The 17295-nt window shown below is 24.0% G+C and overlaps 3 protein-coding genes across 5 annotated transcripts in view; all 3 read left to right on the forward strand.

Moving 5' to 3' along the window:
- The window catches only part of LOC128953296 (uncharacterized), a 388095-nt gene that overhangs the window by 47829 nt on the left and 322971 nt on the right, over positions 1-17295 (forward strand). The gene's annotated exons all lie outside the window — the stretch shown is intronic.
- On the forward strand, positions 4677-5639 carry LOC128953309 (C-type lectin-like). Its single transcript, XM_054298796.1, has 2 exons — positions 4677-4708; positions 4777-5639. Exon 2 carries the CDS (start codon positions 4890-4892, stop codon positions 5394-5396), a length of 507 nt encoding a protein of 168 aa, XP_054154771.1. The 5' UTR covers positions 4677-4708; positions 4777-4889; the 3' UTR covers positions 5397-5639.
- Positions 14109-15190, forward strand: LOC128953382 (macrophage mannose receptor 1-like). Its single transcript, XM_054298867.1, has 2 exons — positions 14109-14198; positions 14271-15190. The coding sequence occupies exons 1-2, from the start codon at positions 14159-14161 to the stop codon at positions 15188-15190; spliced, it is 960 nt and encodes a 319-aa protein (XP_054154842.1). The 5' UTR covers positions 14109-14158.

The raw sequence follows: 17295 nt of genomic DNA on the forward strand, positions 1-17295 counted from the left end.
TTTATATATTTAACTTTTAAAAGTATATTATTAAACTAAAAAAAGAATATTAAATTATTTTAGACTTATTTAAATAAATACTAAATAATTATCTTATTTATAATAGCTTTTTATTTTATTTAAGTCATAATTATAATAAAATATAGATATAATGAATATAATGTTATTCATAATATTTTTTCATAATTATTCAAAAATAATAAGTATTTATATGTTAATAAAAAATATGCAACTATTATATTAATGCTATTATATATATATATATATATCAAATAGATTGATATAATAATAAGCATTTATCTTAATAAAATAAATTTATTAAAAAATTAAAATGGTTATTTATTATTTTCATAAAAACACTTAGTAGATAATAAATACTAATAAGTTTTAATTATACATTTTAATAATATTTTCAATTATAAATAATAAATTAAAACAATTAACATTTATAATTTTTATAATTTTTTTCAATTTATTATAAAAATGATTTTTTTTATGATTGTCAACTGGTCTCAACTAATTCAATAAAAAATAATTCTAAATGCGTTTAAATAGTCTGATGGCTTGATTTCGGGGCCTATTATCCGATTCAGTAAAATATAGATACATGTTTGTTGAATAATAGAAACCGGTATCATTGCTCCAACCGCTAACCGGATAATCGTTTATTTTCCATCCAATATCCTTTGTTGTACTAGCGTACTCTACAAATGAATTCATACTGGCCAATCGGGACCAGTTAGCTGCCTGTATCTGACCAAACTCGGCCGAACCAGAACCCTCGGCCCGGAAAAACAAACCCGAATAATCGGCGGTTATGTTTTGCCATTTAACCCCCGGCCACAATTGACTGGGTTCGGGTTGACCCGGTAGTTGTGTATATATAAAACCTACGGGAACGGGATTCATAGTAATCTTATCTAGTTGTCTAGTAAAATTTTCTTTTAAATCATGTAACTCTTTTCTAGTTTGTATAATTAATTTTTCCAATTCGCTAACTGGTTGCGCCTGCATTAGCTGGCATACTAGCATATTATGTTTGGTACATGTTACATCAACCCATTTACCCTGGTAAGGATCGGCCAACATTTCCACACATTCCAATTCAGTAACATTATGTGGTCGACCCGATATCCAATTCAAATAGGTAACTGGGCTATCGTCTATCCAGGTTAGTTGATCCAGTTGAACTTGTCCACCCAACCATACTGTATCGACTAGTTTATTTTTAACATATAACAAGTCGATCAAATAGTCCTGTTCCCGCTGCGAATGTATAGTCAATAGTGTAGCTCCGGTATCTAATTTTGAACACCTGTCCGCAGCTGAACTGTATGTGTCAATCAATTCTCTAACTATTTTGATACACTTTAGTTGATCGTCATATGCCACCCAACCGACCGGACATTTGTCCACACAATCAATATAATAATCTATAGATTAATATAAAAAAAATTAAAAAAAAATATTTTTTGTTTTATATCAGTATTAAAAAAATATACTTACAATTATTTATTATTAATACAAATATAATAATCAGTTTCATAATTAATTTCTAAGAAACTATTAATAATATTTTATTAATATATTTTTAATATTAAAATATAATTATTTATTTTTTAAAAACTACTTGGTTAAATACTTGCAATTATATTTTAATAAGATAGCTACTAATATTACATTTATAATTATTTATTATTTTTTTTAAAAAAATATTTTTACTCTTATAATTTAATATTATTAATCAAAGTTTAAGTTATTGTATTATATTTATATGTTAGAAAATTATCAGTAAAATATTGATTAATTAATAATGAAAATATCAAAGTAATAAATTTTACAATTACTGTATTATTATTGTATTAGTTATTAATTGCTGATAATTATTATATTTTTCAAAACATTTATCTCAAAAGTCAAATAACTAGTAATTAATAAATTAATTAAATGAAACTGATATTAATATCTTAATTTTAAGAAAAAAAAATATATTTTATCAAATATAAATCAAAAATTAATTAGTTATTTTGTTATTGTTAAATTTTGTTAACGATAATATTGTAAAGAAAATATATTATATATTAATATTATACAAACATAAATTAATTAATATATTATTATTTTTTTAGTAAAATTTTTTGTTTTTAATAACTTAAATTATTACTAATAAATTAAATGTCTTATTATTTTAAGTCACATTTCAAAAACAACCACAACAATATAATAACTTAAAAAAATAATATAAATTCAATATTTAGATATTTTTTGTTTTATATATAAATAATTTTATAACTATATAGATATTTTATAATATTTATAATAAATAAAATAAATTATTAATTTCTAAACATTTAACAAAGATAATACAAATATAAATATTATATTATTTTAATTAAATATGAAAATAAAGTTGAATTTAATTTTAAATTTGTATTACTACTACTAAAAAACATTTACATGCTAATTAAAAAAATGTTAATTAGTTTATATATTATGTTAATATTAATAAATTAATATAATAATATATAAAAAATTAATATGTTAATAAGTTTTAGGTAATTAATTTAATATAATTAAATATAAATTTTAATGATAAAGTTATTATCTTAAAGTTATAGTTTAAGTATTTAATAATTAGTTTCATTAATTAATTAAAAAAAATGTTTTCTAAATTATCTGAAATAATAGTTGATATTTGGAAATAAAAATTATCACATATTATTAAAGTACTTAAAAAATAAAATAGAAAATTAATTATAAATATATAAACTTTGACTTTTTTTTAAAAAAAATTAATTAGATAAAATTCAGTATATAAATACTATAATAATTAAATAATAAACATAATTAAAAAATAATTATATTAAACGATTGTAAATATATTTACAAAAAAAGTAAAATAAATAAAAATATGAATTTCTTAATTATATTTATATTTATTATAGTTAATGATTGTAAGAATTTTATATAAAAATTTACAACTTTTTTTAATTATATTTTTTTTAATCAGTTAACTATATAGTCAGTGAAAAATGTTTGGCCGGTTGGGATACATATGACGATCAACTAAAGTGTATGAAAATAGTAAGCGATTCACTGGAAACATATGCTAATGCTGTTGATATGTGTGCAAAGTTGGCTCCGGGATCAACATTGTTGACAATACATTCACCAGAGGAACAGTACTATTTTACTGACTATCTATATGTCCAACATAAACTAGTTGATTCAATATGGTTGGGTGCTAAAGTCAAACAAACAATAATGACCTGGATGGATAATACTAATGTTACCTATAGTAATTGGTTAGATGGTAGACCGCGTAACATTAGTGATGTTGAATGTGTGGAAATGCTAGCTGATCCTCAACAAGGTAAATGGGATGATCTGGCATGCAATAAACGTAACCAGGTAGTTTGCCAGTCGATGCAATCGATGCCAGTAAGTGATCTGGAAAAGTTAATATTAGAAACTAGGAAATATGCAATGGATCTTGATAAAAAATTACAAATTGAATTAGCCAGTCAAAAAGATATAATTACTAAACAACAAGATGAGCTAGATAAATTGAAATCAAATCCCGTTCCCGCGGGATTTATATATACACAACTTGCTGGTCAACCCGAACCCAGTCAACTATGGCCAGGGGTTAAGTGGCAAAATGTTACCACTGATTATTCGGGACTGTTTTTCAGGGCCGAGGGTTCGGGTTCGGCACCGTTTGGTCAGATACAGCCGGCCAACTGGTCCCGATTGGCTTCAACTAATACACATAAGTATTGTGTCGGTAGTGTTACTCAAGGATGGCATTTCACTGATCAACCCCTAACCGGTTGGGGCAATGATATTATCAATGGTTGTTTTTCCGATGAAATGTATCTATATTTTAGTGAATCAGAAAATAGGCCCCGAAATCAAGCCATCAGACTATTTAAACGTATTTAAGTTATGATTGATTTTTTTACAAATTTTTTTTAAAAAAAAAAATCTTATTCTAAAAATATTAATAAAATAAATATTAAATTAGTGTTTAGTATTTAGTATTTATATTTTCAATATATATATATATATACATGTATATATAATTCAATTTACTATTATAATAATTTATTTAATAATATTTTTTGTTAGAATCTATAAAAAAATGTTTAATTTACTATTTTATTAAAAGATATATATATATATATAATTATTTATAAATAATTATTATTAAAAACTATGATTAATACTTGACAATAAAATGATAAAATATTTAATATCAATATTTTAGTTTTTTATAAATATATAAAACTTAATTAAATTGAATTGAATTATAATTTATAAAATATATAAATACAAAATTAAGTTAATTAAATTAGTATTGATAATAATTAATTAACATGTAAATTTTGGCATATGTTTTAGCAATTATCACAAAAATTATTTTTATTTTCTAAAAATCTATAAAAAATAATTAGTAGTTAATACCGGTAAACAAAACAAAAAATAATAATTAAGATTATTATGTATTATTTACAATATGTTTAATAATTTATTTTTTGAAAATAACAATAAAATATAACTTGATTAGATTAATGATAAAACTTTATTATATAAGCTTGATTATTATTATAAAACTTTAACTAATTATTTACTTTTTTTAAATGTAAAAAAATCTATTTGTTTAAAATGAATATAATTCTAATATTATTAGTTTTAATAGCTAATTGTAAGTATTTACACTAAATAATAATTAAAATTTATTAATTAATTAATTTTAAAAAAATTATAATTTAGTTTACTATACTATTGGTGATAAATGCATTGCCGGTTGGGACACATTTGATGATCAACTAAAGTGTATTAAAATAATCAGCGATTCACTGGAAACTTATGCTAATGCTGTTGAAATGTGTGCAAATCTGGCTCAGGGATCAACACTATTGACAATACACTCTCAAAAGGAACAGGATTATTTTGCTGACTATCTATATGTCCAACATAAACTAGTTGAATCAATATGGTTGGGTGCTAAAGTCAAACAAACAATAATGACCTGGATGGATAATACTAATGTTACCTATAGTAATTGGTTAGATGGTAGACCGAGTAACATTAGTGATGTTGAATGTGTGGAAATGCTAGCTGATCCTCAGCAAGGTAAATGGGATGATCTGGCATGCAATAAACGTAACCAGGTTGTTTGCCAGTCGATGCAATCGATGCCAGTAAGTGATCTGGAAAAATTTAAATTAGAAACTAGGAAATATGCCGTAGATCAAATTAATAAATTACAAATTGAATTAGCCAGTCAAAAAGATGAGCTAGATAAATTGAAATCAAATCCCGTTCCCTGGGGTTTATATATACTCAGCTGGCGGACAACCAGAACCCAGTCAATTGTGGCCAGGGGTTAAATGGCAAGATGTTACCACCGATTACGCGGGATTGTTTTTCCGGGCCGAGGGTTCAGGTTCCGAACCATTTGGTCAGCCTATTGGTCCCGATTGGCTGCAGTTAGTGCGTATAGGTATTCAGTTAGCACTGTCACTGATTTAGGATATCGTTTAACTGATTTACCCGCTAACGGTTGGAGCGATGATATTAATAATTGGTTTCCTCTGGAAATGCATTTATATTTTACTGAATCGGATAATAGGCCCCGAAATCAAGCCATCAGACTATTTAAACGCATTTAGAGAATTGATGTGAATTAAATAAATCTAACAAATTTATTTAAAATTAATATATATTTATTAAAATTAAATTATAAATATAACTTAAATTTTAAATAAATTATTTAATTAACATGAAAAAATATGTATATATTAATATAGAATAGTATAAATATTTGTATTAAATAATAATATCTCTTAAATAATTATGAAAAACATTTTAAGTTACTTTAAAAAATAATAAATTAATAAGATAAAATAAATTAGTACTTATGTGTTTAATAATATTATATTTATTTTATAAATATTTAATTTATACTATCTTATTTTATAAAAAAATATATACAGTGACATTAATTTTAATTTAATTTATAGTTTTTAGTAATTAATAAAAAATGCATTTATTAAGTTTATTAGATATTTTAAAAGTTAAATGAAAATAAATATTTCAAATATTATTGAAACTTTTTTCAAATATCAATCGATTTAGAAGTTTATAATTATTTTAATATAACTATAAAAATTAAATAATAATAAGTATATTTGAAAGCATTTATCTTAATATAATAATTTTGTTATATATAGATAAGTATTAAATAGTTATTAATTTTATTTACTTTTTTATACAAACACTTATTAATTGATTTAATATAATACACTTATAGATAATTAGTAGCTAATAAATACTAAAGTAAAATATTTAATCTTATTTTTTAATAATATTTTTTTTTAATTATCACTAAGTAATTATACAATTAACTAATTAAGTTTATATTACTAATTATTATATATCGATTATATATTTAAATGATAATTTTATTATCTTGAAGTTATAGTTATAAGTATTTAATAAATAGTTTAATTAGTAATAAAAAAATAATAACTAAATTATTTTGAAGATATAATTGACTATTAGAAATAAAAATTATCACATAATATATAAAAAAGTATTAAAAAATGCTTAATAGAAAATTAATTATAGATATTTAAACTTTGACTTTTTGTTAAAAATTTAGTTAGATAAAATTAAGTATATAAATACTGTAATAATAAAAATAATTACTTTTAATTAAAAAATTATTTTAGTAAAAAATTGAAATATATTAAAATATGAATTTATTTATTATTTTTATATTATTTATAGTTAATAATTGTAAGAATTTTTTTTATCAAAATTTACAAATAATTTTTTTTAATTATATTTTTTTTAATCAGTTAACTATTTAGTCAGTGAAAAATGTTTGGCCGGTTGGGATGCATATGACGATCAACTAAAGTGTATGAAAATAATAGACGATTCATTTGATACATATGGCAATGCTGTAGATATGTGTGCAAAGCTGGCTCCGGGATCAACACTGTTGACAATACACTCTCAAAAGGAGCAGGATTATTTTGCTGACTATCTATATGTCAAACATAAACTGGTTGAATCAATATGGTTGGGTGCTAAAGTCAAACAAACAATAATGACCTGGATGGATAATACTAATGTTACCTATAGTAATTGGTTAGATGGTAGACCGCGTAACATTAGCGATATTGAATGTGTGGAAATGCTAGCTGATCCCCAACAAGGTAAATAGGATGATCTGGCATGCAATAAACGTAACCAGGTAGTTTGTCAGTCGATGCAATCGATGCCCGTAAGTGACCTGGAAAAATTGATATTGGAAACTAAAAAATTTGCTCAAGATCAAATAAAAATACTAAAAGATGAAAATTCTAGACAACAAGATCAATTAACTAATCAACAAGATAAACTAAATAAACAACAAGATCAATTAACTAAACAACTAGATAAGCTAGATAAATTGGAACAAAATCCCGTTCCCCTGGGTTTTATATACGCCCAACTATCTGGTCAACCCGAACCATCAGCTATAATGGCCACAAGTTAAATGGCAAGAAGTAACCACCGATTATTCGGGATTGTTTTTCCGGGCCGAGGGTTCCGGTTCCCTACCGTTTGGTCAGATACAGGCGGCTAACTGGTCCCGATTGGCTGCTGTTAGTGCGTATAGATATGATGTTAGCGTAGTCACTGATTTAGGATAGCGTTTAATTGATTTACCCGCTAACGGTTGGAGCAATGATATTAATGATTGGTTTCCAAGTTATATGTCCTTATATTTTACTGATACGGATAATAGGCCCCGAAATCAGGCCATCAGACTATTTAAACGCATTTGAATTTAATTGAATTTAATTCAAATAAATATTTAAATTAATTACTAATTATTATTATAAACTGTAATTTAACATAAAAAACTACTAATTAAAACTACTAATTAAAATGATAATTATTAATATAATGCTATTATTTATTAATACTATATTTTAACAAAACAATTTTTGTTTTAATTTTTTTTATTAATTAAGTAATTATTATTATATTTTTTGTTGAAAATATTTTTTTTATTATAATAAAAATAATTTTTGTTTTAAATTTTTATATAACATTGTTTATTTTTTGAAAAAAATAAATGTCAAATATATTTATATATTAAATTAATCCTATTAATCTAATCTAATACCATGTAAAAATTAATTAATTAATTATTATTATTACTAGTATATATTGTATTATATAAGTAAAATTTATTGTTAAGTATTGATTAAAATTTTTACAATTAATTTAACAAACTATACTATACTTTATATTATGTTATTATTTTGCAATTTTTACTAATTAAATCATCAAGGAATTTTTTTTAACAAAATGGATCAACAAACTAGACATACAAAAAAATTTAAATTTATATTAATATCAATGATTTATTTGGGAATGTTTTTAATAGTATGTATTTTTATTTATATTTTTTAATTAATTATTTATAATTAAAATTATTAATTAATTAATTATATTAAATATCTAGACAATTGCTGATAGTATGTTTAGTTTACTACTAACCGATTTGGCCCATATATACGGCACCGACATATCCGGCTTATCCGATATAATGTCAATCTGTACCAGTATTTCACTGTTGGGTTTCATATGTAAGTAATAATTTTTTTACTAATTATTTATTTAATCATTTATTTATAAAATTATTATAATTATATTATTATTAATAAAGTCTAATAAATTAATAACTATAATTTAGATTATTAGTAATAATTAATTAATTAATTTACTAATCAATATTATAATACTATTATGAACTTTAAAATATTTATTAGTATATATATATATATAAATTATTTTAAATTTTTTATTATAAATAATAATAAATTCATATTAATTGTTTTCTTAAATATATAGTAGTTTAACTTATCTATTTATATATTTTTATTCAAACTTAATCTAGGTAATTTAATATCCCGGTACACAAATAAACAATTAATATTTTCAATACTATTACTAATGAGAGGCATAACAGTTGGACTGATAGCTAGTCTACCATCGCTTAGCTATTTTGCTATTGACTTAGCATTATATACAGTATTAACTGGTGGACAGTTATCGCTGGCCAGTTTATGGGTAATCGACATATGGGAAGCTAACTGTTCCCTGTATTTGCTGGTATTACAAATATTTATCGGTTCGGCATCAATAGTATCGCCACTAATAGTACAACCGTTTCTATCAAATATCGATTGGACTAAAAATGATAATAATAATTATCAAACAATTGATCATGATCAATTGCAAACAACACATATACCATTTATAATATTTGGTTCAGCTAGTGTTGGAGCTGGCTTAATTATATTAATTGTGTTTTTAATTAAACCATATAAAGGTAGACAATTACCTGCTATTGTAAATGATAATAATAATGATAATAATAATAGTAACAGTAATAATAGTTATAATAATAATAGTGATATTAATAATAGTAATAATAATAATAGTTATAATAATAATTGTGATAATAATAATAATAATAGTGATACTAATAATAATAGTGATAATAATAATGCTATTAATACTAATAATGTTATTAATAATAATAATACTATTAATAATAATAGTAATAATATTAATGTTAAAAATATTAGCAAAAATAAAACTATTATTAAACAATTTTTCCGACAAATCAAAATTGAATTAATACCCAACAAATTGACCGGGCTAATCAATTTACTAATGCTAGTATTGTTTCTATTAGCTAGTTTAGTTATCAATAGTTTTCTAGTATACTATCCAACCTATGCCCACGTATATGGCCGGGCTATTGACGAGCACCTGGCTACTATGATGATAACTGTATTCAACCTATGTCAAGTTGCTTGTCTAGTCCTGGGTGTACTACTAGTAGCCACTAGGGGGGTGCCAGCCCAATATATATTGTTAATATTACAGGTACTGGCAATTAGTGGCTGTATAGTTATTTGGTCCAACAATAGGGCCAGTTATCTATGGTCGGGTAGTGTATTGTTTGGCTTGAGTATTGGTCCATTGGGTCCCAATCTGTACAGTCTATGGGAATCGATAACACCAGTTACCGATTGGCAGGGCATCGGTATACAACTAGTTGGTACCAGTGGTGCACTGTTAGCCAATATATTAATTGGCAAAACTATTGAATCCCATCCATTAGTATTTATCTATTTAATGTTAGCGTTATCAGGGTCAATATTTTTGTTAATCCTACTGGTTGCTATATTGAAATGTAAATTGACAACACCAAGGTGATAATAATAATAATCTTAACAATAATAATAATACTAATAATAATACTAATAATAATACTAATAATAATACTAATAATAATACTAATAATAATACTAATAATAATACTAATAATAATAATAATACTAATAATAATACTAATAATAATACTAATAATAATAATACTAATAATAATACTAATAATAATAGTAATAATAATTGTAATAATAATACTAATAATAATTGTAATAATAATGTAATAATACTTTAAATGATAACTTTAATACTATTATGTAATAATACAGTAGTATATTGTGACAAAAATTGTTTTTTATTTTTTTTTTGATAATTTAAGTAATTGTTTTTATTTAAAATATTTTCATGTAATAATAATAAAGTATAAATAAAATAAATATTTGTTAAATACAGCTTCCAATTGTTTAATTTGAATTTATTTATCATTTATAAATTATATATAATAATTAATTGATAAGTAATTGATTGAATAATTTTTTTTAAATAATAAATCTAATACTATAAATTGAATTACTAATGAAAATAATTTAAGTAAATTTAAGTTTTTTTTTTAAAAAATAGTTTTTAATGTAATAATAATAATAATTTGAAAATAATTAAAACTATATACTATATATATATATATTATATATACAGTATGATAGCTCACATAGGTTTGATAATAATTTTTTTTTTAAAAAAAACTATACTATTATTTTGTCTATTATTTTGAATATTTAATTAAATATTATTTTTAAAAATTTAATTAAAGAACTAGTACATTTTTTGTTTGTTTTGTAATATAATTTTTTATGTTTATTGGAAATAGTGCAATAATATTAACAATGTTAAAAAAAATTTATTACAATTAATTTTTTCAATATTATTTTTTTTTGTGCAAATAATGTTAATATAAATTTTATTATAATTATCATATTATTAGTATTATTGGTTGCGTATTAGTTTAATGCACAGAAAAAAATGTTTAATAATTGGCTATAAATTATATTTATAGACTAAAAATATTTGCTATTATTTTATTAATTTTTATAAATTATAAGTATTAATAGTTTATTAGTTTATTAAATAACACAAAAAATTATAATAATAATTACATTTTAATTATAATTAATAAGTAATTAATAGTACAAGTGTTGCAATTTTTAATTATTATTTTTTTGAATTGCATTAAATAAAAAATATCCTAAAATATTTTTTTTATAAAATGTAATATTTTTCTATAAATACATGTACTATAGTATGTTTTAAGTTTTATAATTTAATAATGATCAGTGTCAATTATTATTTAATTGTAAAGGTGTAACTAATAATTGTTAAACATATTAGTTATTAGTTGATAAGTAAATATTAATTAAAAGGTCTAATTATATAAAATTTGTTAAATATTTTTTTATTAAATTAAATTAATTTTTTTATTTATTTATTTTACTTTATATATTAATATAAAAACTATTTATTAGTTTACTATACATTGGGTGATAAATGTCTGGCCGGTTGGGACACCATATATGATGGTCAACAACAACAACAAAAATGTATCAAAATATTAGGCAATTATTCACTGGAAACATATCCAAGTGCTCGGTATATGTGTGCACAGTTGGCTCCGGGATCAACATTGTTGACAATACATTCACCCGGGGAACAGGACCTGTTGAATGACTATCTATTTAATCAACATAAACTAGTTGATTCCGTATGGTTAGGTGCCCAGGTTAGACAATATGAATTGAGCTGGATAGATGGTAATACTAGTAATAGCACCTATACTAATTGGTGGCCAGGTAGGCCAAAAAATTCAACCAGTACTAGATGTGTTGAAATGCTAGCTGAAAACAATATAAATAATAGTAGATGGTTGGATACTGATTGTAGTAAACGTAACCAGGTAGTTTGTCAAATGCAACCCATAAGTGATCTAGATCAATTACAATTAGAAAATAGGAAATTGGTTGATAGTTTAGCTAGGAAATTATTGGAACAAACTAGCCAGCTCAATAAACTAGCTAGTAATTATATTCAACAATCAAATCAGCTTAGTGAACTAGGTGGCAACTATACTAGACAACAATCGCAACTAGCTCAATTAGCTAGCGATTATAATAAACAAAAATCGCAACTAGCTGAAGTAACTGGTAACTTAACTGATAAACAAAATCAACTAGATGAACTTAGTAGTAACTATACTAAACAACAAAATCAACTAGCTACAGTAACTAGCAATCTAGCTGAAAAACAAAATCAACTAGATGAACTTAGTAGTAACAATACTAAACAACAAACTCAACTAGCTACACTAGCTAGCAACTATATTGAACAACAAAATCAACTAGCTGAAGTAACTAGCAACTTAACTCAAAAACAAAATCAACTAGATCAACTAACTAATCAATATACTAAACAACAAACTCAGCTAGCTGAATTAGCTAGCAACAATAGTAAACAACAAACGCAACTTGCTGCATTAGCTAGCAATAATATTCAGCAACAAAATCAGCTAGCTACACTATCGGGGCACTATACGGAACTGGTAGCTAATCCCGTACCCCTGGGTTTTATATATACCCAACTATCGGGTCAACCTGAACCCAGTCAACTATGGCCAGCAGCGGCGGTTAAATGGCAAGATATTACCCGTGATTATTCGGGATTATTTTTCCGTGCCGAAGGTCCCGATTCTGCCGAGTTTGGTCAAATACAGTCGGCTAACTGGTCCCGATTGGCTACAGTTAGATCTAGACGGTGTTCAGTGTCGGCTACCAGACAAACTGATCGGGGTTGGCATCAAACTGAATTACCCGCAACCGGTTGGTCCGACGATATTATGGACGGTTTATGTTCGGCCGATATGTCCTTATATTTTACTGAATCGGATAATAGGCCCCGAAATCAGGCCATCAGACTATTTAAACGCATTCAATGATTGACTGATTGATTGAATTAAATAAAACAATAATACTATAATATTTTCTATGTTATAATTATTTTATAAACTTAGTAATTATAATAATAATTGTATTTTTTATTTTTTTAAATTTATATACACTGTTAATTATATTGTTGTATTTTATCAATAAATTAAGTTTAATTAATAAAATATTGTATTTATTGATATTTTGTTTATAAATTTTTTTTAATAAGTTAAATACATTATTTAGCAAATTATTATCTAAGTACTGTACTTTATTTGATAATATTTAATTAACATTTAAATTTAGACATATGTTTAATAATAACAAATAAAATAAATAATATTAATCAATATAAAAATTTAGCTAATTTAATCTAGAAAGTATGAATTTAATTTTAAATGTAAAAATAGTAAATAATATATAATTTAAAATAATATATATATATATTGTTGATAATAATAGTTAAATAAAAAAACAGTATTGATAATTTATAATTAGCATGTAAATATTGACATATGTTTAATAACAACAATAAAAAAATCAGCAACTTATTTTTTTAATAAAAGTATTTTAATCAATTACCGGTTTACTTATAGTTAAAACAATATAAAATAAACTTAATAGATAAAATTTAGAAATTAGATTAACAATATTATTTTTATTAATTAAGTAAAATTAATCAATAAATTATTAGTCAACTTTATTTATTAATAATAATATTATTTATTATATTATTAGTTAATATTAGATAAAATAAACATTAATTAAGATAAAAATGTATTATATACAATATGTTTAATAACTAAAACAAAATAAAAAAAACATATTTAATTAAGATTAATTTTCATATATAAATATAAGTTATAATTAAAAATTATTGTTAAAAATATATTTTCAAAAAAAAAACAAATTAAAATATAATAGTTTTATTTATAATGAATTTTATTCTAACATTTAGTTTTATAGTAATTAATTGTAAGTACAGTATTATATAATTACTTAAATAAAAATATATATTTTAATAGTATTTTTGTTTTAAATAAATAGTTTACTATACTAGTGGTGATAAATGTTTGGCCGGTTGGGATACATATGATGATCAACTAAAGTGTATCAAAATAATAGACGATTCATTTGATACATATGGCAATGCTGTTGATATGTGTGCAAAGCTGGCTCCGGGATCAACACTGTTGACGATACACTCACAATTGGAACAGGATCATTTTACTGACTATCTATACGTCCAACATAAACTAGTTGATTCAATATGGTTGGGTGCTAAAGTCAAACAAACAATAATGACCTGGATGGATAATACTAATGTTACCTATTCAAATTGGGCAACTGGTCGACCACAAAACATCAGTGATGTTGAATGTGTTGAAATGCAATCGGAACCGACATCCCTGGGTAAATGGTTGGACATTGCATGCAATAAACGTAACCAGGTTGTTTGCCAGTCGATGCAATCGATGCCCGTAAGTGATCTGGAAAAGTTGATATTAGAAACTAGAAAATATGCTCAAGATCAAATTAAATTACTAAAAGATGAAAATTCTAGACAACAAGATGAGCTAGATAAATTGAAGTCAAATCCCGTACCCGCGGGATTTATATATACCCAGCTAGCTGGTCAACCCGAACCCAGCGAATTGTGGCCAGGAGTTAAATGGCAAGATGTTACCTCCGATTATTCGGGTCTGTTTTTCCGGGCCGAAGGTTCGGGTTCCGAACCGTTTGGTCAGATTCAGGCGGCTAACTGGTCCCGATTGGCTGCTGTTAATACACATAAATGGGCAATTAGTGATCCAACTGATACTGTATATGAGTTTACCAATTTAGAAAATATAGGTTGGAGCGATGATATTATTAATGGTAATTTTCCGAATGAAATGTATCTATATTTTACTTCAACGGATAATAGGCCCCGAAATCAAGCCATCAGACTATTTAAACGCATTTGAATTTAATGAAATAATTCTAAAAAATAGTTATTTTTTATTAAAAAAATCATAAACAAAAAAAATAAAATCCTATTAATTATTTTATATAAAGTAGATATATTATAATAGTAAGAATTTATGATTTATGATAAAAAAAAAGTTTTAAAAAACTTTTTAAAATAAGTTTAAAAATTTAATAGATATATTGATTAGTGTTTTGTTTTGATTTTATTTATAAAAAATATAAATATTTTCATCATACAACTACTACTATTGCTATTCAAATTTTTTAAAAATTTAATTATATTTTATTGTTAAACTAAAAATCATATAGAAATTAATAATTGATAAAAAATCGATAAAATTTTTTTATAATTAGTTAATTTAGGTAAGCAATTAATTAATAAAGATTATTAATGTACAGAATAATTTGTAAAACAATAAAAAAAATTGATAATCATGAATAGATTAATAATTTAAAATATTTATAATTAAATTAATGACAAAATTTTAAATCTAAATAATTTAAATAATAGTTTTTTCAAATAATGAATAAAATTATAATATTGATTGCTTTAATATTTAATACTAAATATAGTTTATAAACTATTAATAAATAAGTTAAAAAAACAATTTTAGTATATTTATGTGATTTAATCACTTAACACAAAACTCAATGATTTAATTTTAGTATAATATTTTTACAATTTTAGTGGAGATAAATGATTAGCCTGTTGGAAAACATTGTTTTTAAATAAAATAATTAAACAGAAAAGTAAATCATGTATTTATTTATTTGATAAATATTTCATCATTTATTAAACTAAAAAATTGATTAATTTCAAATTTTTAAAAAATATTAATAAAATACAACTTAATGTAATTAGTGTATATAATTATAAAAATAAAATACAATTATTATTATTATTATTACTTAGATTAATAATTATAATTACTAGAAAATATTTTATAATATTGTTTTTATTTATTTAATTATTTATTATAATTCAATCAATCAATCAATCATTGAATGCGTTTAAATAGTCTGATGGCTTGATTTCGGGGCCTATTATCCGATTCAGTAAAATATAAGGACATATCGGCTGAACATAAACTGTCCATAATATCCGGTGACCAACCGGTTGCGGGTAATTCGGTTTGTAGCCAACCCTTATCGGTTACACGTCTGGCCACCACTGAACACCGTTTAGATCTAACAGTGGCCAATCGGGACCAGTTAGCCGCTTGTATCTGACCAAACTGGCCAGAATCGGGACCTTCGGCCCGGAAAAACAATCCCGAATACGCTTCGGTAATATCTTGCCATTTAATCGGTGCTGGCCATAGTTGACTGGGTTCAGGTTGACCAGCTAACTGTGTGTATATAAAACCTAGGGGTACGGGATTAGCTACCAGTTCCGTATAGTGCCCCGATAGTTCAGCTAGCTGCGTTTGTTGTTGAGTATTGTTGCTAGCTAGTTCATCAAGTTGCTGTTGTTGTTCACTATTGTTATTAGCTAATTCAGCTAGCTGCGATTGTTGTTTAGTATAGTTGCCAGTTAATTCATCTAGTTGATTTTCTGTATTAGTTAAGTTGCCAGTTACTTCAGCTAGTTGCGTTTGTTGTTCACCAATATTGTTAGCTAAATCAGCTAGTTGCTGTTGTTGTTTAGTATTGTTACTAGCTAATTCATCTAGTTGATTTTGTTTTTCATCTAGATTACCAGTTAATGCAGCTAGTTGCTGTTGTTGTTGTGTATAGTTACCAGTTAATTGATCTAGTTGATTTTGTTTATCAGTTAAATTACCAGTTACTTCAGCTAGTTGCGATTTTTGTTTATTATAATCGCTAGCTAATTGAGCTAGTTTAGATTGTTGTTTAGTATAGTTACCACTAAGTTCACCAAGCTGATTTGATTGTTGAATATAATTACTAGCTAGTTCATTGAGCTGGCTAGTTTGTTCAAATAATTTCGAAGCTAAACTATCAACTAGTTTCCTATTTTCTAGCTGTAATTGATCTAGATCACTTAAGGGTTTCATTTGACAAACAACCTGGTTACGTTTACTACAATCAGTATCCAACCATCGACTATTGTTGATATTGTTTTCCGATTGCATTTCCA

The sequence above is a fragment of the Oppia nitens genome, unplaced genomic scaffold (genome assembly GCF_028296485.1).
Source record: "Oppia nitens isolate AA-2021 unplaced genomic scaffold, nextdenovo-longstitch-racon4-pilon3 scaffold21_pilon_pilon_pilon, whole genome shotgun sequence".
Taxonomy (NCBI): Eukaryota; Metazoa; Arthropoda; class Arachnida; order Sarcoptiformes; family Oppiidae; genus Oppia; species Oppia nitens.